Source organism: Canis aureus, chromosome 19 (genome assembly GCF_053574225.1).
Source record: "Canis aureus isolate CA01 chromosome 19, VMU_Caureus_v.1.0, whole genome shotgun sequence".
Lineage (NCBI taxonomy): Eukaryota > Metazoa > Chordata > Mammalia > Carnivora > Canidae > Canis > Canis aureus.
Window position 1 is genome coordinate 55,240,432 of NC_135629.1, and position 26,048 is coordinate 55,266,479.

At 48.8% G+C, this 26,048-nt stretch overlaps 1 protein-coding gene, 1 long non-coding RNA gene and 1 pseudogene across 5 annotated transcripts in view; 2 read left to right on the forward strand and 1 right to left on the reverse strand.

The window, feature by feature from the left end:
* RFX2 (regulatory factor X2) overlaps positions 1–26,048 on the forward strand; it is a 97,142-nt gene that overhangs the window by 39,320 nt on the left and 31,774 nt on the right. For all 4 annotated transcript variants that reach the window (XM_077860303.1, XM_077860300.1, XM_077860302.1 and 1 more), the window contains exons 2-5: positions 16,138–16,250; positions 17,848–17,937; positions 19,904–19,983; positions 21,491–21,752. In XM_077860303.1, coding sequence (XP_077716429.1) covers positions 16,146–16,250; positions 17,848–17,937; positions 19,904–19,983; positions 21,491–21,752 — 537 coding nt within the window. In that variant the 5' untranslated portion in view covers positions 16,138–16,145. The remainder of the gene's footprint in view (positions 1–16,137; positions 16,251–17,847; positions 17,938–19,903; positions 19,984–21,490; positions 21,753–26,048) is intronic.
* LOC144290755 (uncharacterized) lies at positions 321–2,750 on the reverse strand. Its single transcript, XR_013358304.1, has 3 exons — positions 1,877–2,750; positions 1,029–1,168; positions 321–877 (listed from the first exon to the last, which is right to left on the reverse strand). It is a non-coding gene; the product is annotated as an uncharacterized LOC144290755 (long non-coding RNA).
* Positions 1,405–6,942, forward strand: LOC144290753 (zinc finger protein 18-like; annotated as a pseudogene).

The window sequence follows — 26,048 nt, forward strand, 5'->3', positions numbered from 1 at the left end:
TCCACTAGGTCCCTGGGAGGTGGTCCCCAGTGGAGCCATCAGGGCTGGGTCACTGGTTAGACATGGCCTTGAGGCCTAGGGAGATGCCCCATGACTCGAACTAGTCCAGTGGTTAGGAAACACTGAAGAAGCAGCAGGTTTGGGGGAGAGAGGTTCCCTTTGGGATTTGTTAGAGACCAAGTCTGGTGGCATTTAAGTGATTACTGAGAAGTGGTGGAATCGGGTTGCCTGCCAAAAACATATTTGCTGGGTGAAAATGTCAGTGAAGGCTGGGTGAGTTGTTTTTTAAGATTTTATTTATTCATGAGAGACACAGAAAGAGAGGCAGAGACACAGGCAGAGGGAGAAGCAGGCTTCCTGCAGGGAGCCCGATGAGGGACTCGATCCCAGGACCCGGGATCACGCCCTGGGCCGAAGGCAGACACTCAACCACTGAGCCACCCAGGGATGCGTGAGTTTTTTAATTCACGTTCTCCCCCCTGAATTAAGTGGCAACTAAAATCAGACCACCAGACCACATGTGAGCGGAGGTAACCATAACCTTAGTTCGGACAATTTTTATATTAATAGTCAAATCCTGTCTCTTTAAGAGGAAAGTAAGTGGGTGCTGCCCCATTGCCACGGGGAAAGACCGCTGTCCTTGGAGATCCGAGTAGCCTTCAGGGTCCCCACCCCCTGCGCCCCCTAGAGCCCTGCAGATGGCCAACTTGAAGGGCTCGGGCCTGCTCCTCTGCTGGACAGTGAGCGAATGTTTGGCCCCTGAGCAGAAAACAGGAACAGAAGCCCAGTTCTTACCAACAGAAAAAGGAATTTGAATTCTGTCGATACTTTATTCCAGAGTAGTTCAGAGCCAGCTCTGATCCTTCAAAGTTCGTTGCTGCAAAAGAAAAAAAAAAAAGAAAAGAAAACTGAGGGCATAACAGGGCACCCAGACGGTTTAGGCAAAGGGGGAGTCATGGGCCGCCCTTGCTGGAAGTTGAGGCTCGGCTCCCAGAAACAGTGGGAAGCCTTTTCTTCCTGTTCCTCACCTGGTGGCCCATCCCTTTTTCTCAAGGCCAGCTCCTTTCTCAGACACTGCCCTTGGCTTAGAGGGTGGCTCTCCATCGGGGCGATCCTGTCCCCCAGGGCACATTCACGAGGTCTGGAGACTCCGGGCAGAGGGAGGTTCCTGGTGTGCAGTGGGTGGGGGCCAGGGTTGCTGATCAGCACCCCACAGTGCCCAGGATGCACCCCCCCACCCAGAGAACAGCCTGGCCCGATGTTAGCAGGGCCCGGGGCTGGGAGCCCCGCTTGTGGCCGCTGGTGGGTGCCTTAGCAGTGATCCGAGAGCAAGAGAGGATGTGGTTTGTACCATCGCGGAGCGTTAATGAATGCACTTTTCAGCAAGGAGGAGACGGACTTTAAGTTCTCCAAACCTACGAGGGAGGGTTGGGTGGTCTGGGTGCCTGGAGCTGAGCTGGGCTGTCGTGGGGGCCCAGCCCTTGCCCCAGGCCCCAGGCCCACGGGTGTCATGCGGACAGAACCTAAAGCTCACATCGCTGGCTCCTTAGACCTTGCACTCAAACGGGATGGGATCCAAGAGAAGCGAGTGGACACGATCTCCCTTGTCACCGTCATGCCACTCCGAGTGTCAACACAAGTGTCGGGGCAGAAGCCGGGGTCTGAAACAACCCGTACCCTTTGAGAGCCTTCTGGACTTGTCGCTTCTTGTTCACGGGGTGTGGGGTGGGGGGACGACAACACACGGACAGGAATTGCTTTCTCGGGGGCCAAGGGAGCCTGGTGCCATCCAGCTGCCGCCACGTGAGCTTGAGGTGTCTCCCCCAAAAGGAAAAGGCAAAGGCCCAGGGTCTCCCCGAAGGGGAAGTTAACTGACCAATCAGAAGGAGGGAAACGGAAAACTGCTGCTCTTGCTCTTTGCCTGTCCCCCGACACAAGATGTTTTCTAATCCCGCGGGGCCTACGTAAGGCAGGTGACCCCTCCGCCAGGCCCAGGGCGGAACAGGAATAGAAAGGAGATTGCTTCAGGTCGCGGTGAGTCAGCGCGGGCCAGGAGCAGGGCCCAGAAGTGCCCTCAGCTTTTTCTGCGTTTCCTTTCCTGTCATTACTGGTTACTAGGCAACCGGAGTATTTTTCCTGTAAACAGAAGCCTCTTCCCTTTGTGCCCGGGGGCAGATCCATTCATTGGGCCAGGCCCGCACAATCCAGGCTGCTGTGCCCTGGTCCCCGCTGGTCCCCGTTGCCCCTCACTGACGCTCGCACAGGCTCCCCCTGCTGAGTGTCCCCGGCAGCGTCCCCAGGTCGGATGTGCCTTTTCCGAGGTCTGGAGAGGCCACTTCGTTCCTCAAGCGTGTCTTCATCTGGGACCAGATGGCCAATGAAACCAGCTTGGCTTACAGACAACACACTGGGTGCATTTCTGAGCCGCAGGGAGCGTGGGGCCAACCTCTCAAGCTGGGCAGTGGCTCATATCCGAGAAAGAATGCTCAGGCCCAGGCCTTGGGCAGAAAAACAGGAGAGAGGACAAGTGAAGCTGATAGAGCAGGCAGGGATGACAGCCACTGAAAGATTTCCAGTTCCTGTTGCAAGTTCAAGGTGAGAGCAGAAGCGCAGACCCGCACTCGTACCTGCGAGGGTGTGTCCCCGGGTCTCCAGTGACTGTCATCCCTGAGGAGCCTGACCAGCTGCGCAGAGAAGAGGAAAAGCAGAATTTAGCGATTCCCAAACTTCACGCTGAATGTGACTGCTTGGTGCCCTGTCGGTGGGGCCAGCCCCCGGGCCTCCCCGCTGCTGCCCCTGTGCTGCGGGGTGTGGGGGTCCCTCGGATCCAGCCTCACACCTTCTGGAAGGACTACCTGACCTACTGCTCTCATCTCCAAGGGCTGCTAACATGGCAAACCAGAGCATGTGGAGAAAGGCAGTGATGAAATATGCGTGCACTTCTTCTTTTGGGCTGAAAATTGATTGCCCGGTGGTTTTTCATTTAATTTTTTAATGTGGAAAATTCGCACATCTACAAAATCAACACACAGTATAATGAACCGGGTGCAGCTATCACCAGACTGTATACTTATCATCACTCTGCCGTTCTGGTGCCATTTAAACCCACAACCCCCGTCCTCCACTCCGTTATTATATTTTTATAGGGTTTTTCAGGTTAAAATTTACATACTATAAATGCAAAAATCTTGACTGTCTAATATTGACAAATGGGTGTTCTGTGTGATGCACACCCTGTTTCATGGTGAATGTGTCCATCCGCCTCCCTGGAAAGTTGCCTGCTGCCTACACTGATCTGATTTTTCTTTAATTTTAATTTATATATATTTTTAAAGATTTTATTTATTTATTCGTGAGAGACACATGGAGAGGGGCAGGGACACAGGCAGAAGGAGAAGCAGGGACACAGACGGCCGGCAGACTCGCGCTTGGCCCCAAAGCAAGCAGATCTCTGGGTGGCACCTGCGTCGTTTCAGGCAAGCACACGGACCGTAGAGAGGAATGGGCTCTTTTCATGTTTGATCCGGACATTGGAGTTGGCCTTAAACAAAACAAACAACTTTAAAGAATTAAACCAAGGCTTAGCCTTAAGAAGCTCAGTGGAATGATGAGCTGGTGTTGACCATGGCCAACACTGCGTAGTCTGTATGGTGTAAAACGAAGGCCATGGCTAATCCTCCTTCCCCCTTCACAAAAGTTAATTAAATTGTCCTGCTTTTATGTAAAAAAAAAAACAAAAACAAAAACAAAAACAAAACACTGCGGGGGGCCTGATGGGGGACTCTATCCCGGGACCCCGGGATCACGTGCTGAGCCAAAGGCAGATGCTCAACTACTGAGTCACCCAGGCATCCCCTGATTTGTGTTCTTGAAGTCTTTTAATGAACAGAAGTTTTTAGCTTTCACAAATTAATCAAGTTCTTCTTGTCATACTTATTACTTTCTGCATTCTAAGAAACTTGCCTATATTTGCCCTATGTTTTCTCTTAGAAGTTTTATAGTTTTAGCTTTTATGCATGTCTATGATCAAATTAAAAGTCATTTTGGTGTGTGATATAGGATAGAAATAAAAGTTCATTTGTGTGCAGGCTGGGCGGTCTGGCTGTGGCCGCCGGGGGTCGTGCCTGGGCCCCCGAGAGCAGCCGCAGGGCTGATGGATGTGCACCCGACGGGGGATTGTGGGGATTAGAAATGGCATGAGCAGGGCCTAACATGGAGCTGATATGCAGTGTTGGAGAAAAAATTACTCATATGCTCGTTAAAGACTCACTGGCTCTCATTCCCTCTCTAATGCACCTGTGAGAGCCTCAGTGAAGATTTAGTCCTCCCCAGAGACGAGTCCATCCCGGAAACACTTCACCTAAAAGGACTTGCCAAGCCGGAGGATGCCTGTCGAGCTGGGGCGCCACCTGCTCCTGCTGCCGCCACTGTCGAAGGTCGAGGACTCCCCATTCTCAGACCAGATGCGGCCTCTCGAGGGGAACTCTCTAGCCCCGAGACTGCACACCAGCTTTTCAGGCAGTTTCGTTACCAGGTGCTGGAGACAACTCTGGAAGCTCTGATTCCAGTGGCTGCAGCCAGAGGTTCCCACGAAGGAGCAGATCCATGAGATCCTCATGTTGGGGCAGTTCCTGACCATCCTGCCCGGGCAGATCCAGATGTGGGTGCGGAAACAGCATCCAGGCAGCGGAGAGGAGGCAGTGACCCTCGTGGCGAGCTTGAAGGGAGACCCCCAGAGGCTGTGACAGTGGATCAGCAGCATCCAGTTTCCAGGACAGGAAATCTTATCAGAGAAGATGGAATCTCCAAGTCACCAAGTAGGGGGAGTGAAGCACCATCCGGAAGTCATGTCCAGAGCTGGGACTTCAGGATGAGTCCTGAGGCCCCTGGAGCCACCGGGCCCTACAGTGAAAGAGGAGGGTGACGTGGAACAAGAATTAGCGATGGCTGCTGCCCCGCCTCCCGCCCTACAGGAGGAAAGGCTCCTCAGACACCAGGACTTCCGAGCCTCTTTTCTCCAAGCAGGGGCAGCGGAGGCACCTGGATTCCACTCAGAAGGAGCAGGACTGGGATCTCATGCTGGAGACCTACAGGAAAACAGTCTCAGGAGGCATTTCCAATTCCAAGTCTGATCTAACTAATTCAGCAGAGTATGGGGAAGAGTTGGCGGGACTGCACCTTTATGTCACTCAGAAGATCCCAAGACCCACCTGCATAGGAGACAGGCAAGAGAATGACAAGGAGAAAGTGAATTTGGAAATTTGTAGGGGCCAGGAAGCTTCTGATGTCTCCTGTCAAGCGTCAGGAGAGGCACCTTCGCGGCTTCCTTGGGTGGCCGCCTCAGTGAGGATGAACCAAGATACTTTGGAGAAGGGGACAGTCTCCCTGAGGCTCCAGAAAACCTTCAGGGTAAGTGGCCAGCGGGCCAGCTCTCCCCCCAAGGAAGGAATTCTGGGAACCAGCATTTGGCCAATCCCCATCCAGAAGAACCGTCCCTATTGTGGCCAGAGGAGAAGAGAGAGACCTCTCCGAAACGGCTGCCGAGGGCCCCCATGGTCCAGAAACTCCCCACTTACAGGGAGTGTGGGAAAGCATTTTACAGGAATTCTCAGCTTGTTTTTCACCAAAGAACTCACACTGGAGAGACGGAGAGATGTACTTTCAGTGCCCCACCTGCAAAAAAGCCTTTCTGCAGAGTTCAGACTTTATGAAGCATCAGAGGATCCACTCGGGAGAGAAGCCTTGTAAATGTGATTACTGTGGGAAAGGCTTTAGCGACTTCTCAGGATTGCGTCACCATGAGAAGATCCACACGGGAAAGAAACCGTATAAATGTCCCATCTGTGAGAAGAGGGTTTGTGTGTGTGTGTGTGTGTGTGTGTGTTTTAAGATTTTATTTATTCATGAGAGACAGAGAGAGAGGCAGAGACACAGGAAGAAGGAGAAGCAGGCTCCTCACAGGGAGCCTGATGTGGGACTCGATCCCAGGATCACACCCTGAGCTGAAGGCAGATGCTCAATTGCTGAGCTACCCAGGTGTCCCCGTGAGAAGAGTTTTATTCAAAGATCAAACTTTAATCGGCATCAGAGAGTTCACACAGTAGAGAAAACATATAAGTGTTCCTGCTGCAGGAAGAGTTTCAGCTGGAGCTCGAGCTTTGATAAACACCAAAGATCCCATTTAGGAAAGAAGCCCTTTCCATAGTCAGGCTCCCATAGCCCAGTTCTGGCTCTGGGCCCTTTAAAAATACTTTATACCATCTGGAGAAATTGCATCTCTTAAAGACCAGCCCTGTTCTCTCTCTCTCTCTCTCTCTCTCAATCTCTCTCTCTCTGTCTCTGTCTCTCTCTCTCTCTCTCTCTCTCTCTCTCTCTCTCTCTCGGATTAGAGAGGAGAGTTACCTGAACACGGCACGGCGTTGGACTGGGAGGACATGTTGGCCTCTGGGTTGGATTTTGTGTTGGTTTAATTTTTCTGCATCAGGAGAAAGAATAGTCTTCATCTTCCAGCTCGTCTCTTGTTTCGGATCCCTTGCGGAAAAAAACATATCACTTGGAGATCCTGTTTTACAGGTGCTGTCTGGGAAGAGTTGAACTGGATCAGCTGCAGTTGCTGCTCATGGGAGGGACCTCAGATCAGGGCTTCAGGATGGGGGTTCTGATACAGAAAGGGCAGCGGAGAGGCCCAGTGAGGTGGCACGTGCTTTTTGTCAGACGGGTGCAAAATTAACTTCAAGTGTCTCTCGTTTTAACTTCTTAAATTAAAAAAAAAAAATCATTTGTTTGTTTCTTCCCATATGGGTATATCATTTGTTTAAACAACTTTCCTGGGAATCCCTGGGTAGCTCAGCGGTTTGGCGCCTGCCTTTGGCCCAGGGCGTGATCCTGAAGTCCTGGGATCAAGTTCCACATCGGGCTCCCTGCATGGAGCCTGCTTCTCCTTCTGCCTGTGTCTCTGTGTGTCTCTCATGAATAAATAAATAAAATCTTAAAAAAAATAAACAACTTTCCTTTCTCTGTTGAATTGTTTTGACAACTTTGTCAAAAATCATTTGAAGAGGAATGGAGTTGAAAAAAAAAGTTGAAAATTAGTTATTATTAGTTTTATTAGTTATTCACTATTAATTACTAGTTTTATTAATTAGTTTTATATTGCTGGATTTGATTTGTTAATCTTCTGTATCATTTTTGCATATGTGATCATGAGAAATATTGATCCTAATACTAATGTCTTCATCAAATTTTGCTTAGGGTTTTGATGACCTTCTAAAATGAGTGTATTTTCCAATGGAATTTGTGTATTAATTCCTTTTTCAGTGTTTTATTTCAGTTTCATTTCAGTTTTAACAGTGAGAGTTTCTGTGTCTGAAGTTTTCTTTGTAAAGAGGCTTTCAATAACATATGCAGTTTGTTGGATATGGCATTCACATTTTCTATTTCCTCTTGTGTCAGTTTTGGTATGTTGTGTTTTTCCAAAAAAAAAAAAGAAAATCATTTGATCTAAGTTGGTGAGTTTATTGGCTAAGGTTGTTCATGATACTTCTTTTTTTTAAGATTATTTATTTATTTATTCATATAGACACACAGAGAGAGAGAGAGGCAGAGACACAGGCAGATTGAGAAGCAGGCTCCATGCAGAGAGCCTGATGTGGGACTTGATCCAGGGTCTCCAGGATCACGCCCTGGTCTGCAGGCGGCGCTAAACCGCTGCGCCACCGGGGCCGCCCATGATACTTCTTTATGATTGTGGTTTCTATAAGATTTTTAGTGGTATATCTCATTTCATTCTTTTTATATTGGCAATTTGGGGTTTGTCTTCTTTTATCAGTCTTTTTTTGCTTATCAGTCTTTTATGGGAAGTTGTCAGTCTTTTTTTCCAAGACTTTGTCTTTTTTAGAGCAGTTTTAGGTTCACAGCAAAATTGAAAAGAAGTTGCAGAGGTTTTCCATGTACTCTCTGCCCTCACTCATGCCTAGTCTCCCCCTTTATCAACGTTCCCCACCAGAGTGGTGTATTTGTAGATGAAACCTGCACTGACATAAACACATTATTATCACCCAAAGTCCATAGTTGACGTCAGAAGTCACTCCTGATGATGTACATTCTGTGGGTTTGGACAGATGTATAATGACAGGTATCCACCATTACAGGATCACATCAAGTAGTATCTCTGCCTTAAAAATCCTCTCTGCCCACCGATTCATCCCTTTTTCCCCTTAAGCCTCTGGCAACCACTGATCTTTCTACCATCTCCATAATTCTTCCTTTTCCAGAATTGTTGGAATCATCCAGCACATTTGGATTTACTTTTACTTAATAGTATGAATTTATAGGGGTACCTGGGGGGGCTCAGTTGGTGAAGCATCTGCCTTCAGCTCAGGTCATGATCCTGGGGTCCTGGGATCAAGCCCCATGTGGGGCTCCCTGCTTGTTGAGGAGTCTGCTTCTACCCTTCCTCTCCCTCTGTGATCTCTCTCGCTCTTGCTTTCTCTCAAATAAAGAAATAAAATCTTTTTAAAAAATAATGTGAATTTATGTTTCCTCCATGTCTTTTCATGGCTTTATAGCTCATATCTTTTTCGAAGAAATTTCAGGGGCACCTGAGTGGCTCAGTTGGTTAAGCATCTGTCTTTGGCTCAGGTTGTGATCCTGGAGCCCTGAGATCCAAGCCCCAAGTTGGGATTCCTGCTCCATGGGGAGAATCTACTTCTCCCTCTGCTCCTCCCTTGACTCATGCTCTCTCTCAAATAAATAAATAAAATCTAAAAAAGAAGGAGAAGGAGGAGGAGGAGGAGGAGGAGGAGGAGGAGGAGGAGGAGGAGGAGGAAAGAAGTTTCAGTTTGGGGGAAATTTTGGTTCTATTCATTTTCTCCATGGTTTGTGGAGTTTTACTTCATTATGTTTTTCTTTATTATTTCCTTTTTTCTGCTTAAGTTTAGTTTGCTAATCTTTTTATAGCTTCCTAAGCTTTAAGATCTTTCTAATCTGCTTATAAAGCTAAACATTTCCCTCACAGCACTGCTTTAAATACATCCCTAAATTTTGATGTGTGGTGTTTTCGTTGTTATTCAGTTCAAAATATTTCCTAATTTCTCTTATGATTTATTCTTTGACCTATGGGTTATGTTAAATTTTCTAAATTTTAATGGGTATTTTAAGTTTTCTAAATATTTAGCATTTTTCTAGACATCTTACTGACCTCTGATTTATTCTTTTGTTAAAATACATATGTACTCTATATAATTCATTCTTTTGAAGCATATTGAGCTCATTTTATGGCCCAAAATATGACCCATCTTAGTGAATATTACTTGTACGTTTGAAAAGAATGTGCAAGTGTGGGTTTTTGTGCTCTATAAATGTCAGATCACTGTGGTTGATAGTGTCACCCAGATAAATCCTCACTGGTATTTTTGTTTAGTTTCTATCAAAATTACTGAGAGAAGAGTATTTAAATCTCCAACTGAGACTCTTTATCTATTTTTTCCTTTAGTTCTGCTAATTTTTTCTCTGTGTATTTTGAAGCTATACTACTAGGTGCATATACTTCTATAATGATTCTATCAACCTGATGAATTGATCATTTTATCTGGGTGAAATGTTCCTGCCTCATTATCTCTAGCAATATGTCTTGTTTTGAAGGAATTTTGTCTTATCATTAAAGCCACTCCAGCTTAAGATTAAAATTTGCACAGTATATCGTTTTCCATTCTATTACTTTCCACTATGTGTGCCTTTGTTTCTTATGACTGTTTCAGGGCATCTTGGTGCCTAAGTCGGTTGAGCATCCAACTCTTGGTTTCAGGTCAAGTCATGATCTCAGGGTTGCGCGATCCAGCCCCACGTGGGACTGTGCTCAGTGCAGAGTCTGCTTGGGATTCTCCATTTCCCTCTCCCTCTGCGCACCTCCTCCCCGCATCCTTGCATGTGCTCCTTCTCTCTTCTCTCTCTCTCTCTCTCAAATAAATAAATAAATAAATAAATAAATAAATAAATAAATAAAATTAATTTTAAAAATAGACTTTCTTTTCAAAAGGCAACATATGGGATTTTTTTTTTTAAATCGAGGCTATTTCTGTCTTTTCATTACAGTGTTTAATGTAATTATTAATATATCTGAATTTAGGAAAGCCATTTTGCTATTTGTTTCATCTGTTTTTTGTTCCTTACATTCTTTATTACCTGCCTTTTTTTTTTTTTTTGAGGAAAAATATGTTTAGCATTTCATTTGCTTTTTCATTAATTTTTAAACTGTATGTTTTGGGTTTCTTTTTAGAGATTATCTTAGGGATTACATAATGTATCTTCACAAACTAGATTACTACATATTGTAAAATATAAGAACTTTGCATGTCTAATTCCATTTACCCCTCTTCATTCCTTTGTGTTGTTATTGTATAGATTATCTCTACATATGTTACAAAAACACACAATAGAGTTATAATTTTTTGTTAAATAGATGTATTTTAAAGAAATTAAGAGAAGAAAAGGGTAACAATAGAGTCCTTTGTAATTACTCACATATTTATAATTTTTTAAAAGATTTTATTTATTCATGAGAGACACACACAGAGAGAGAGAGAGAGAGGCAGAGACATAGGCAGAGAGAGAAACAGGCTCCATGCAGGGAGCCCATTGTGGGACTCAATCCTGAGACTCCAGGGTCACGCCCTGGGCCAAAGGCAAGTGCTAAACCGCTGACCTACCCAGGGATCCCCTATTTCACCTTTTTTTAAAGAATAGTTTTGCTGGATACAGAATTCTAGATTGACAGCTTTCCCCCAGCACTTTAAGTATGTTATCCCATTATCTTCTGGTCATCTTTGTCACTGATGGGAAGATGGGTATCATCCATACTCTTGTTCCTTTGAATATAATGTGTTGTTTCTCTCTGGATGCTTTCAAGATTTTCTGTTTCTTTTTCTGTAGTTTAGCAGTTTAACCATGACACATCTAAGTTAGTTTTCTTTGTATTTATCATTCTTGGGCTTTGTTGAAATTCCTGGATCTATAAGTTGATGTCTTTCACCATATTTAAGAGATATTTGGCCATTCTTCAAATAACTTTTTCCTCTCCCATTTTCTCCTTCTGAGACTTCAATTACATATATGTTAGACTGCATGTTCTGTTCATTTTTCTACAATTTTTTCCCCTCTCATTTCTTCAGATTAGGTTCCATTGATCTCTTTTCGAGTTCACTAACTCACTCTTCTGCTATCTCTGATCAGCTGTTAAGTATAGTTAGTGAAATTTCCATTTTATTGTACTTTTCAGCTCCAGAATTTCCACGTGTTTTTTTTTTTTATGGTTTGTCCTCCTCTATTGAGATTCCTATATGTTCCTTTAAGTTCTTGACATACTAAAAAGTAGCTGCTTTATCTGTACCCCCTGATTATCTTGGTTTGGTTATAATTGACTCCACTTTTATTTTTCTTGGATATGGGTAATAGCCATTTCTTCCCATAGCTCATGGTCTTTATTGGTCCTGGAAATCATGAATGCTATGTTGTAGAATTTCTGGATTCTGCTGTGTTCTCCCTACTAGCATTTATCTTGGCTGGATGGACTCAAACCCTGTCCCTCATGCAAATATATCTTTTTCAGCAGCAGCTGAAATCTCTTTAGTTTGCTCATCTTTGAGCTGCTGGTGTTTCTCCAAATCCCTTGTTGTCTTCCCCACACAAGTGTTGTTTAGTCAGATGGCCAAAGATTTGGATGGACTCTAGGTGGATCTGGGGGCTTGCTCCCTCTGTGGCTCTCTGTCTTCCAGGATTTCCCCCTAGTATTCTGAACTCCTCTCACACTTCAAGACAACCAGACTGCTGCTTTCTGCCACCTAAGCATTCGTGGACTGGAACATGCCCCTGTCAAAAATTCAAATCACTGGTCTGACTGTGGCAGCAGTCTTTCAAGGGTGGACTCCCTGGCAGTGTCTGTCTGCTTTGGTCACCTCCCCACCGCAGTGTCTTTAAATAGGAGTGAGTGAGTGAGTGTGTGTGTGTGTGTGTTTTGTGTTTCAATATTTTGCCCAGATTTTTTATTTGTTCTCTGCAGGAGGCTTAGTCCAACCAATCTGCTCCACAGTTACTGGAAGCCAGTGCTGTTACATGCCTTTGAATAAACAATTTTTTTAAAAAATCTTAACTTTGATGTGTTAAGAACTCTTGACCAATGGGCCCAAATTTTAAAAATTCAGAAAACAAAATTCAGGAAACTGGATCAGCTTATATGCAATGTATGACCTTGGTTATCTTAGATGGGTAGGGAAGGATTTCCTCCCTCTGCAGACAGTCATATTGTGTGTCAGCATATTGGAGCAGCCAGGCTGGCCCACATGGTATCTGTCTGTCTGATGCTACCATTAAGGGATGTGTTCAGGGGGAGTAGAACAGTTAGTCTCAAAAGGTCATTACATTTCCCAGAATAGTCTATACACCCTTAAAATAACCAGGTAGATTGTAAATGTTCTGAAACTTTACATAGACTCTCACTATCTGAGACACTATATATAGTTTTGTATAATTCGGCATGGGCCGTAATACTAAGGAGACACTAAGGTATTTATTCATTTGGTAAATATTTGTCAAGCCCGGGTCATGCAGGACACTGAAGCACTATCCGGAAGCCATCTCATGGGATGCTTTTGTCCCAACCATGCTCCTCATAACATGGAGCCCTACGTGAGTTTTCTGGGGCCGCCATTCAAAGTACCACAGGCCAGGTGGCTTGAAACAACTGAAATTTGGCCTCTCACAGTTTGGAGACCAGAAGGTGTCAGCGGGCTGTGCTCCCTCCAGGGAAGGATCCTTCTCACCTCCTCTGATTTCTGGTGGCCCCAGCCATCCTTGGCTTCCTTGGAGTGTCACTGCATCCCTCCTTCTCCGCCTCCATCACCATGTGGTCTTCCTCCCCACGTGTCCTCTTCTGTCTGTTACAAGAACACTGTCCTTAGATTTAGTGCTCACCTCACTCCAGTATGACCTCACCTTGATCCTTACCTTGATTATACCTGCGAAGACACTATTTCCAGATAAGGTCACATTCAGAGATTCTGAGTGGTCATGAGTTTTGGGAGTCCCTTTTCAACCCACTACCACTTCCCAGAGGGATCTCTCCCTGCTGCCCAAACTCCTGTTTAAGTTTTAAGGGCTATACTTGGCTTCTGAGACTTGGCGACTTTGTTTTATTTTTTTTTTTTTAAGATTTATCTTATTTATTTGACAGAGATAGAGCATAAGCAGGGGGAACGGCAGAGGGCGAGGGAGAAGCAGACTCCCCGCTGAGCCGGGAGCCCAATGCAGGGCTCGATCCCAGGACCCTGGGATCATGACCTGAGCGAAGGCAGATGCTTAACTGACTGAGCCACGCAGGTACCCCTGTTGGTGACTTTATAAACTTTAGGAGCACTGTTGCTATTTAAAACTAGATGATGTTTCCATTTGTCTTTAAACGCTGGCAGCTTTATCCTTCTAACAATTTGGGTTGTCCCTTGTGGTCCCTCTGGTTCTGACATGTTGGTGAGATGTGGCCACAGGAACTCCCCACTGGATCCAGGCCTGTGGACCTCAAGGTTTTGAATACAGACTGTGTCCTTTTTCTACCCATCTTCCAAAACCACGTCACTTCATCAAACCTAAATTATATGAACCAAGGACTGGCAACAATGGTCTGTAGGCCAAACCTGGCCTGTCACCTTTTTTTTTTTTTTTTTGTAAATGAAGTCTTACTGGAACACAGGATCACTCGTGTGTGTGTGTGTGTGTGTGTGTGTGTGCGTGTGTGTGAGCAATGGCTACTTTTATGCCAGGACAGCAAAGTCTAGAAGTTGTAACAGGACCAGATGTGCCCAAAAGTCTCTGATCCTTTGCAGGAAAAGTTTGGTGACTCTTGGCCTAGACACTGTATGCTAAACAGTGTGACAAACAGCACGTGGTATACAGAGTGTTAAACTATGAAACATATTAGTGTGAAAACTTGGCACAATCTTGAATAACTTGAATTCTGGAAATTGTGCTCTGGCCACAGTGAGCCGAGCGTGGGCTTACCCTTAGCCTCACACTCACGGGCTCCCCTGGTTTTAATGACTTAGACTCTGGAGCAGAGTTATTTCTGCCTGTGAACAAGGAGCCGGGCTCTGAGTCAGCTTTCCCGCTCTGTCTCTAGTGGGTTCTCTCCACCAAGTCCAGTGATCTCCTCCCACTACCCACTTCCTGGCTTCAGAGTGGAACAAAGTGGTGTGTGGGGTGCAGGTGACTGGCTCAAACGTTGGGGAAAACTGTAAATAAGACCTCAATTAAGCAACTCCCTACAAAATCATTCCAAAGGTCAATTCTGTCCAGAAAGCAGAGAGTTGGGAGACCCAGGAAGTACACTTGAGAAATTCTCCATCTCCTCTGAAAGCCAGGAAGAAAGTAGGGGACTGCTGATCACCACGCGACTCTGGGGACATCTAGTGGCGAGGACTGAGTCAGGGAAACAGGAAACCGCCACAGGCGCAGGCCCCATGGCCATGGATCCATCCAGTGGCTCTCCAGGTACCAAAGGCTCTGGGAGGGGAAACGGGCCAAGTCCTAGAATGTTCCTCATCAATGAAGACGGGGTTAAGCCAACACTCACATATTTAAACACCCACACATGGCTTTCGGCTTTCTTGACTTGTTCTTAGAGGTGGGAGCTCTTGTGGTACGAGGAAAGCAGATGGAAAATTCTGGCCGCCGGTTTGAGCACCGCAGCGCGCACTGTGCTGCTCAGGCCTCTCCACCAGGCAGAAGTGGGGAGACCCCACTTGACAGCTGGGGAGGACGTGCTGCGCAGGACGGGGGTGCACCTGCCCACTAAGCCACTCCCAATCTCCAGTTTGCATATTTAACAGCTTCTCAAGGACCGAAAGCAGCCAGTTCTTAAGAAGTGAAGACTGTTGGGCCTTGAGCATTTTCATGGAATGGTCTTTTTTTGTATCATCTGTCACATTGTTCTGGTATGAAATGAGTCTTTTGGGGGACGCCTGGGTGGCTGTCGGTGAAGCGTCTGCCTTCGGCTCAGGCCATGATCTCAGGGTCCTGGGATCGATCCCGGCATCGTGCTCTCTGCTTCGTGGGGAGCCTGCTTCTCTCTCTCCCTCTGCTGCTCCCCCCACCTGTGCGTGCACGCTGTCAAATAAATAAAATCTTAGGGAAAAAATGAAATGAGTCTTTTGGTATAGAATTTTTAAACTACCTATTTGTGAGACGTATGCATCCGGCTGTAAAGAAATAAGCTTTTATGCTTTCTTGTGGGTAAGGATCTCCAGGAACACTTGGGACACCTGGGTGGCTCAGTTAAGCATCTGCCTTTGGCCTCAGGTCATGATCCCAGGGTCCTGGGATTAAGTTCCATGTCAGGCCCTTTGCTCAGTGGGGAGTTTGCTTCTCCCACTGCCCCTTCTCCCACTCATGCTCACTCTTTCTCTCTAATAAATAAATAAAATCTTAAAAAAAAAAAAAAAAAGAAAAAAGGATCTCCAGGAACAGAAGGCAGGACTTCTATCCAAGCCCAAGATAAAATGCTTCTTTACCCCCACTTTGTGTCACCTTTTTCCTCCCTTGGACAATATCTACAGATGTTTGGGTTGTGCTGACGGGGTGGGGTGGGGAGAGAGGTGCTGCTGCTGGCATCTAATGAGTAGAGGTCAGGGATGCCGAGGTCCGCCCAACCGACGACCCGGCCCCGGCGTCCCCAGTGCTGAGGGGGAGACACTGGGTCCCCAGATGGCAAACATCCTTCAAGAGCTTGCGATTAGCTGTATAAATGAGTAAACAATGGTATAAGGGCTGGAAAGCAGCTCAGGCCGGATCAGACCGGCAAGGGGAGAAGCAGTGAGCTGCTCCAGCCTGCCACTGAGGAAGGCCCGCAGAGCCGACTTCTGGTTTCATATTGGGAAAAACACTTCCTAGCCCCCCCCCCCTCGTCACTCTGTGAACACGTGGGCCCCCCGGATCCCTGTCTTCCTTCCTGGGTACAGCCAGCATCCTTCCTTGCATTTGGATTTTGAGGCCTAGACAGTAACCCCTTGGCGAGCTTGTCCGCGTCTGACGTTGCCTCCTGGGGCTTCCGGATGGCAACCCCGCTCCACTCAACCTCTCTCCGCCTTTCTTTAGAGCTGAGCATGCAGAACTCAGAGGGTGGATCCGATTCGCCGGCTTCTGTGGCTCTGTGTCCGTCGGCGGCAGCCCAGGCTCCCGTGGCCCGGCCTGTGCCAGCCTCCCCGCAGGTAACAGACCAGCCCCTGCTGCTCGGGGCTCGAGCTGTTCTGGGAAAACCAGTGTGGCCGGGGCGGGGGGCACGCATCCTCCTAGGTTTTGAAAAACACCCGAGTCAGCAGAGAGAGGAATCTGTATTTTCCCAAATTAACATCTCGGTCCCAAGGCAGCTGCTGTTGAAACAGCCACACCGTTTGCTCTGTGCCCGCTGCCCCAGCATGTCCCCATTATCTGGCTTTTTTGCTGTTGAAAACGTCCCACCAAGGACTCAAAGATACAAACACCAAAAGAAACCAGCTGAGCCTATTTCTGTCTTTTAAGGGAAGTTTTCTCGCACCTGGGAAATACCCGTTACCCAGGAAGACTATGGATAAGGCACAAAATGGGTTAGAATGCCAGCATTAGAATGGATGTAGTCTTTAAAATTTGCAAGGAGGGACTTTGCACACGAAGGCCCTTGACTTCTGGCTTTTTGCCACGGATGGAAACACACCGCAGACGTAAACATAAAGTCAGTGACTGGAGACCACACAAAGCCGAGGGCGGCGGAACAGCCTGGAAGCTCGGAGATGTGTGCAGAGGCCCCCTGTGGCCACGTGACCACCCCCAGTACGATCCCAGGGGTCAGAAGCATGACGGAATTGATGAAACAGCCGCATAATTCCCCAAGAACAAGAAGACAGGCCTGAGTGGTCTGTTCATCTCAGGATGGATAGTCGGACACGTTTAGCTTTTATTTCCTGCCAATGCGGCAGCCCCGGCGTGGGCCTCGGAAGCCCATCCGAGGGGGCGCAGGGGGTGTGATCAGATTCAGTTGTAGCCCAACTGACTTGCTGCCCTGCCCACCGCAACCTGACACATCAGCCGTCCGCCCCGGGCCGCCTTGGGTCCTTCCCGCCAGGCCCCAGACTCCTGCGGCCCCAGGACCTGGCTGGTGCCAGGGTCCCACCGCGGCCACCACGTCCCTCCCCAGTTCCAGGGCTCCCGCCCCTGCTAGAGATGCACCCAGGCCCCCAGCCCCCCCCACGTGCCCGCCCCGCCCCCAGGTGCATCCTCTGCTCCCCAGGCAGAGACTTCCTGCTGCGTATTTGGGGCACCCCCTTTCTGGAAAGCTCCAAATGCTCATGCCCACTGGCTGCCCTGCCTCCCTCACCAGCGAGAGCCTCTCTCCTTTGCCAGAGAGAGGAGTTCCCGCTGCCTCGGGTCCCCAGATACCCTCTTCTCGCTTCACCTCCCAGCCCTGCCGCGTCCAGCCCAACTTCCCACCATGGGAAGGTGGTGTGGACAGCTGTCCAGAGGGTCCTCTCAGCCCGGCGCCAGGGACAGCGCACGTCGCCTTGCAGAACAGGCCCCAAGGCGGGAGAGCTGCTGGGGGCAGGTGGAGGCGCGTGCACTCCTGCGTGCTAGTGAGTGTGTGTGTGTGTGTGTGTGTGTGTGTGCGCGCGCACCCGTGCACATGCGTGCCCCATCCTCTCCTCTCCCCTCAGTCCTGCTTATGTTTCTGTGAGGTGACAGTGGAGTAGGTGGCGGTGCTCTGGTTCTAATCGGTGTTTGTTTTAAGGACTAAACTCTGACAAGTCTAAATGTCCTTCTCTCCTTCCCTTTTAGAGGGTGTTGGTCCAGGCAGCGGGCTCGGCTCCCAAAGGGGCTCAGATGCAGCCAATCTCCCTCCCCAGGGTCCAGCAGGTGCCACAGCAGGTAACCACAGCACAGGTGCCAACGGGGCACGCTAGCACTTAGCGATCCGGAGCCCTCTCTGAACATTGCATCCTTTTCTGTTGCTGCTATTCCATGGTCTTTGATATCTTCGGTCCTTTACCAAAAGGTTCTTTAGGAGCTATGTTAAAAAAGAAAAAAAAACTCTTTTACTGCACAGAGTTTGCAATAAGCCAAGAAAGCTGATGGCCTTTCATTCGTTCAGAAATTCAGCATTTGGGGTGCAAGCCAGCACTTCCATAGAGCCCTGGGGTGCTGAGGTGGACACGCAGAGAAGCCACGTGACTGCTGGACTGCAGGAACGTGGACCGTCCTAGGGAGGCCAGTGTCCTGCCCTCAGACCAGTGCACTGACCCAGGAAGTGCTCCTTGTGAAATCAGGTGGTCCGGGACCAGAGCTTCAAAGCCCGGGCTCACCGGCAGATCAGAGTCCCTGTCATCTAGAGCACCGGAGGGCAGACCTTTCTGGAAAAGGCCAAATAGCACATTTTTCGGCTTAGTGGACTGGCCGATCCTGACACAACTGCTGAACTCCTGCCACGGTCTCACAGAAGCCGCTGTAGATGTACGCGAAGGGGCGTGGCTGTGTGCCAGTAAAACTTTATTTACAAAAAAGAGGCGGGCCAGGTTTGGCCCAAGCGCTGGAGTTTGCTGACTTGTGCTCTGTGACCTACTGGGTCGAAGTGAGTGCAGCCTTTTGCCTAAAAGGACCCTGAGCATAATTACGGTGCAGCTGAGACCAGAAGGCACACGTCTCTCCCCAAGGGGCCCCGCTTAGGTTGCTGGTGTGTTTAGAGGCCCTTGTCTGGTGGCAACTGGGGCCGCCTTCGGGGTCATGGGCGGGAAGCAAAGGCTCCTGGCAGGTCCAGCAGGGAACCAGTGGCTCTGTCTCAGCATCTTGAGGGAGACACGCCCAGTGTCGTGATTCCAGAAGCTTCCTCTCTGTGGAGCTGGGCCTGCCCCAGCCTTCCTCTCTGGGCAACCTGGACTTGCAGAGTGACTTCTGGGTTTCACCCAGCCCCCTCAGGCACAGCCCACCCCCAGCACGTTAATCCCTGGAACCTTCTCGAGGCACGCTTGTTATTCTCGGGGCTTGTGTGTGTGTGCACCGTGTTGGGTTGTCCTGGGAGGTGGGAATCAGCCCCATCCTGCCGCTCCCTGAAGAGGCTTTAGAGAGAGGTCACAATGAAACCAGCCCCTGATTTTCTCACTCCCAGAGGAGGTTGGGTTAGGCACCACCAGGGCCAGCGTCCCTGGCTGCTGAGGTGCTGAACTGACATTACACAGGTGAGGGCAGGGGCGTGGCGGGCGGGGCTGGGGGCGTCCTGGTGCCCCTCTCCCATCTCCCACTCCAGGCACCCCACTCCCTCCATTCTGCTCAGACTGAAGGTCTCCCCAGTGTGGCTCCCAGGACACCCCCCGCACCGGGTAGGGCTGCCAGAGGCACCCAGAGGGGACATCAGGGAGGCCATGTAGGGTATCACAAGCTCGAGCCCTCTGCCCTGTGGGGTTGAGGGGTGTCTGACCCCCACCACCAAGGTCACATTCCGTCCACAGCTCTGGCTTCTTCTACTGTCCAGTGGGACCCACCCCTGGCGGGCAGGAGGGACTGACCATCCCAGCTCTGCTCTGCAGCTTTGCTCTGAGCTTCCCGCTGGGTTCCTCCCCCTACCCCAGAAAGGGGGCCCCGCCTCGGCACCCCCACCCCCACCCCGTGCTCCCCGGCAGAAACAACTGCCATACACAGAAAATGCATCAGATTGGTAGCAGTTCAATTCCCGCGGGGCCTGTTGGTGACCATTTCTGGTAGTTTCTTGGTAGAAGTGACGACTGTGGTGGGAAATCTGAAATGTAGGAGTAGGTGTTCACCAAAGGCAAGAGGAGACGTGCCCAGTGCACGCCACCAGGAGATCGCCGTGCGTGACACCAGGTATCTGATGTTGTTTCAGGTCCAGTCCGTGCAACACGTGTACCCCCCGCAGGTGCAGTACGTGGAAGGCGGAGACGCCGTCTACACGAATGGAGCCTTGTACGTGGGTTTCCCCTCCCCTCGGAAGGGCCCTCCTGGTGGGCACGTGTGGGCCTTGTCCAGAACCTTCCCCCAGGACTCCCTCCTCCACCACCTTTCCCACTTGGGGCTCTGTGTGCAGAAGCTCCTCCTCCTCCTCTGGGTGATGTTGGAACTGTCACAACAGTCCCAGGACTTCAGAGCCCTGTGGAGGATTTCAGAAATCTCCAGGCCGTTATAGATCTCACTCCTGGAAAAGGCAGCCTTTCAACAACACACAACGAAACAAAACCCCGATCCGGCTGTTAAGTCTGAAGATTCAGTCTTCACAATCCAGAAACCATTTCTCTCTCTGCCTTCTCATCCTTGCCTGTGTTCACCTCTGGCTCTTTATGATGTTGATAAAACTTGATTTTCCATTTGTCAAGGACTTCTAGAGTGTTCTGCCTTCGAACTCTGTGGTGTTTGGGGCACAAAATGATACATTTCCCATGAAGCTCATTGCCCTCAAGACACGAGCCCTTTGGTTCGTTTGATTTCCACGACCTCCTTCCAGAAGTTCAGGGATCGGGTGTGAGGGGGCCTATTGTGCCCCCCGGAGCTGTGCGAGTTTCTGCAGCGCAGCACGGAAGCGCACTGTGCACACGCAGATGCACGACAGGGCCCGAACAGCCCGGGAAATCGGAGCAAGGTCTGTAGGTCGCCCCACTGTCAACTTCTCAGACTTGATCCTGTGCTACAGTTAGGTAGGCTGTCACCCAGGGAGGCGAGACAGGGGTGCAGGCCTCCTGGAGGCTGGTTAGAGAGGCCTCGCTGCCACCCAGAGGGACCAGCCCTCGAGACACACCCCTAAGCTCCAGGCACTGCCTTTGACTGGGACCAGCTCTCCACGAGGCAACAGAACCTAAAAATCTGAGTCTCAGAGCACAGGGTTAGTCATTTAATCCAAACGGTGAAGGAACATCAGAAAATTCTTGGTATCGCTCAGAACTTCTTTTTATTACACAATTTCATTTTGCAAAAACTTTGTTTTGAGAGAATCACGGGCCCTCGGGAAGTTGCAGACTTGGTGCCGAGTCGTGTGTGCCCTTTACCCTGCCTCCCCCAGGGGTGACCTCTTCTGTGACTGTAGCACAGGGGGTTGACACTGGGATGCACTGTCAGCCTCTGTCACAGGTACCAGCCTGCACGCATTCGTGTGCGTGCGTGTGCGTGTGTGTGGTCCAGGCCACTTTACCCTGTGTGCAGATTGCGTGTAACCACAGTAAGACACAGAATCGTTCCATCTCCACAAAGGAGCTCCCTCTTGCAACCCATTTACACACTTAGAATTCTTCAGCAGTAGTTTCGATGAGTCATCCTGTGATCCTTAATATTTCCAGAAGTGATCACTTTGACCTTTGCACTGCCCTGACACTTCATGTCTGAATCACCCCGTGCGTTCGGTCTCAAGGGGCTCCAGCTTTGATTGTGAAGTCTTGCTGGATTCCCGTGAGACTCAGAGGAGGCCCTTCTCTCTTCCTGACAGACGGACGGCCTATGCCTACAACCCCGAGCCTCAGATGTACGCCCCCAGCAGCGCAGCTTCTTACTTCGAGGCCCCGGGCGGCGCCCAGGTGACCGTGGCAGGCTCCTCCCCGCCGGCGGTCCCCTCCCACAGCATGGTGGGCATCACCATGGATGTCGGGGGGAGCCCCATTGTCTCCAGCGCGGGAGCCTATCTCATCCACGGGGGGATGGACAGCACCAGACACTCCCTGGCCCACACTTCCCGGTCATCGCCAGCTACGGTATGTACGAGGCTCTCGGGGGCAGCAGGGTAGACCCTGAATAGACCCTCCTCAGCGGCAGGGATGGTGAGTGGAAGGCAGCCTGGGGTACTGGAGCCGGAGCCCTGCCACCCGGAGGGGCGTGTGATCTGAGGCAAGTGTCCACCCCTGGGGACCAGGTACTCTGGTAAACAAAGAGGGCAGAAGGCCCCTGCCGGGCTGCCGTGGAAGTCGTGTCTGAGTCCTGAGTCCAGCATGGCCACCATTGGTGTCGCTGTCACAGACGCCCAGGCCCGTCCATCCATGTGACCACTGCCTCTGTCTTGGGAACTGCACCCACTTACTGCCCCACGCTCCTGCCCCAGACAGTCCGTGGCCCACTTTATAAATGCGTCTGCTCTTAAAGTCTATTTTCCATGCTTACTTTTACTTCATTTGGAAAATTAACACAGAGTAAAATTGACCGACTTTGGCGTGCAGCCCTGAGTTTTGACGCAACAACCTCATGTCACTGTTGCCACGGTCAGGGTGCAGAGTGGCTCCTCACCCTAAAATCTCCCTCCTCCCACGGCCCACAGCCCCTGGCAAATGCTGATTGGTCGTCTGTCACTCTAGTTTTGTCTTTTCAGGAGTGTCGTATAAACAGAACATACAGTAGGTAAACTCCTGAGGCCGCCCCTTTCACTCACTCTGTGCCTTTGAGACCCTTTCAAGTTGTCACAGAAATCAGGACTCGCTTCTTCTTTGCTACTGGGTAGGACTCTGTTACACCATGGCTCATTCATCCATTCACCATTTGAGGGTCATTTGGGCAGTTTCCAGTCTTTGCTGATTATGAATAAAAAGCCTCTGTAAGTATTCGCGTACGGCTTTTTGTATGGACACATGTTTTCCTTTCTTTTGGATAAATACCTACAAACGGGATTGCTGGTTCCCACGGTAAGTGTATGTTTAACGTTATTGGAAACCACCAACAGTTTTCCCAAGTGGTTGTACCATTTTGTGTTACCCTCCCCCCCAATGACGTATGAGTCCCTATGCTCCACCTCGTCACCAGCACTTGGTGTTGTCGACCATTCTTCATTTTCGTCGTTCTGATAGGCGTGTAGTGGTATCTCACTGTGATTGTGACTTGCATTTTCTCAGTTGCCAAGGATGGTAAGCAGCTTTTCATGTGCTTGCTTGCCTCTCGTTAGATGCTCTTTGGTGACCTATCAGTTCAAGACATTTGTTTATTTTTTAACTGGGTTGTTTGTTTTCTTACTGTTGAGTTTTGAGAGTTCTCTACATATCCTGGATACACGTCCCCTGTCAGATGCGTGGTTTGCAAGTATGTTCTCCCAGTCTTTAGAGTGTCTTTTCATTCAAAGCTGTGTCGAGTGTTTCCTCTCATTTCACCATTTTGTGGGCTATTTATATAATTGTAGATTTTTCTTTGTAAGTTTTAGGTCATTCTGTCTATGAGATTTTGACTAAGCAGCATTAGACCTGTAGATCAATTTGGGGGAGAACTGACATCTTGACTCTATTGGGTCTTCCCATCCATGAACATAGTATGTTTTTTTCCCATTTATTTAGATCTTTGATTTCTGTCATCAGCACTTTGTAGTTTTTAGCATGCAAATTCTATACATATTTTGTTAGATTTATGCCTTAATATTTTATGTTTCTGGAGCTACTATAAATGGTATTGCTTTTTTTTAAAGATTTTATTTTATTTACTCATGAGAGATACAGAGCGTGAGAGAGAGGCAGAGACACAGGCAGAGGGAGAAGCAGGCTCCATGCAGGGAGCCCGACATGGGACTTGATCCCGGGTCTCCAGGATCACACTGTGGGCTGCAGGCGGCGCTGAACCGCTGTGCCACCCAGGCTGCCCAATATTGCTTTTTAATTTCAGTTTCCAGCTGTTGATTTTTGGCTGTTGGCCTTGCATCCTGTGGCCTGGCTGAACTCACTTGTAAGAGCTGCAAGAGTTTTTTGTTCTTTGCAAATAGAAACAATATTATTTCTCTTTTTCCAATCTAGATGACTTTTATTCCTTTTTTTTTTTTTTTTTTTTTTTTTTTTTGTCTTTTTGCACTAGCTAGGGCTTCCAGTATGGTGTTGAACAGGAGTGGCAAGGGTGGACATCTTTGCTTTGTTCCTAATCTTAGGAGAAAATCTTCAGTCTTTCACCACCAAGTGTGATATTGGCTGTAGATTTTCATAGATGCCCTTTTTCAGGTTGAGGAAATTCCCTTCTGTCCCTCATTTTCTGCAAGTATTTATCATAAATGAATATTAATTTTTGTCAAATGTTTTTTCTTCACTGATACGATCATGAGTTTTTTCTTCTGGAGATTGTTAATGTGATGGATTACATTCACTGAGTATCAATTAGAAAATAACTTCGTCTTTTGGTGTTGAGTTAATAACCTCTTGAAACAGAAGGTGATGCTCTGGGGGCGCCTGGGTGGCTCAGTCGGTTAAATGTCTGGCTTCAGCTCAGGTCAGGATCTCAGGGTCCTGCGAGTCAGGCTCCCTGCTCAGTGGTGAGCCTGCTTCTCCTTCTCCCCACTCGTGTTCTCTCCTGCTATCTCTATCTCTGTCTTTCTCTTTCAAATAAATTAATTAAATCTTAAAAAAAAAAAAAAAGAAGAAGAAGAAGAAGAAGGTGATGCTCTTGCCCCATCCCTGTTCTTTTCGTGCTGATGTGCTCTGGGGCTACCTGACCTCAGAGAGCACTCCCCTCTGGTCTCACTGTCCGCTATGTCCAGAGTGCTCCCTAGGACCTGGTTCTGTGGGCAGGGTGAAGAGAAGTTACTTGCTTTCCAGAGGCACCTCGCCTCACTCAGTCCCTGCAGCCCACCAGGGCCTGGGCAGCCATAGGCATCCACACACGTTCTCCCTTGGAAGACTGGCTGAAATGATGTGAGTTTCGAGCTGGCACTGATGAGAAGGCATTCCTCACAGGCCACATGAACTGTCACGGACATGACAGGTTCAATGGTAGCAAATTGCATCAGCGCATAATAGCAGAATATACTAGGATCACAGGCCACAGATTTAGTGAGAAACCACAATGTTCTCTATGGTCCACACTATCCTACTGCAAGCAAATGTGCAGCCCTGACCCCAGGCCACTCAGCTTGAAGAATCATGTTTTTCAGTCCATTGGGAATCCATGAACAGGCTGTGTTTGACACCCCTCTCCGTGCAAGCCCCAGCAGTGATCATCTCAGAAGGCAGTCTGAGTGCTGACCCTTCCTGCTCTGTTGTTCATCAGCTTGTTTTGGCAGGAGAACATCTCACGCATATGCAACAGAGATCTGAGGGCCTTTCCAGGAGCCGAGAATCAGAATGGCCTTGGGATTGGAATAGAATTAAAAGAGGGCTCCTGCATCCAACACTTGATGCCGGCCAGCTTTTTCTGTCAGAGTTTTCAGATCTTAAATTAATTCTGAAAACAGAGCATGAAGACCGCAGGGAATCACCCGTACAGCCTCAATGAGAGATTTCAGACTTTTGATGGCAGATTTTCTTGAGACTTTATTTCATCAGTATTACATAAATCTTTTTTTTTTAATTTATTTATTTATGATAGTCACACAGAGAGAGAGAGAGAGAGAGGCAGAGACATAGGCAGAGGGAGAAGCAGGCTCCAGGCACCAGGAGCCCGACGTGGGATTCGATCCTGGGTCTCCAGGATCGCGCCCTGGGCCAAAGGCAGGCGCTAAACCGCTGCGCCACCCAGGGATCCCCAGTATTACATAAATCTTAAAACTTAATTGCCCAAATGGAGAGTTTTTAATAAAACCATTTTCTGTTGCACTTTTATTAACCACACAGAGCACAGGTTCTAAACTCAGAGGCTTGGTCTTGCTGTTTCAGCCCAGGATTTGCCCTTTGAGTTGTGTCAAGCGGAGGCTGGGGGCTCTCGGGCTGCACAAGGCAGAGACCCTGCCACCCCGACAGCTGCCCTCGGAGGGCCCCTCCTCCCTCAAGACTCTCCAGCTGCAGGAGGCCATGTGTACAAACAAGTGGTCCCCACGGGCCACACAACAGGAACTGATGAAGACAAATGGTCTAACCAATTCTTACCATAATAAAAATAGAGCATTCCTGCCCATGGGGGGACATACCATTGCGGTGGCTCATCGGGGCCTCTAGGTCTGGCCTAATGAAGGATAAGCTGACCCAGGGGTCACATTCCCATCTGAGTGGCGTCTTTGTGAACTCTACGTTTCCAGGAAATCGGAGTCCTGGCTCACAGGTAGTGGCAGCTCTGGGTATTCAGATCATGCAGAGGTCAGGATGGTGTCTGCCCTAGCGACT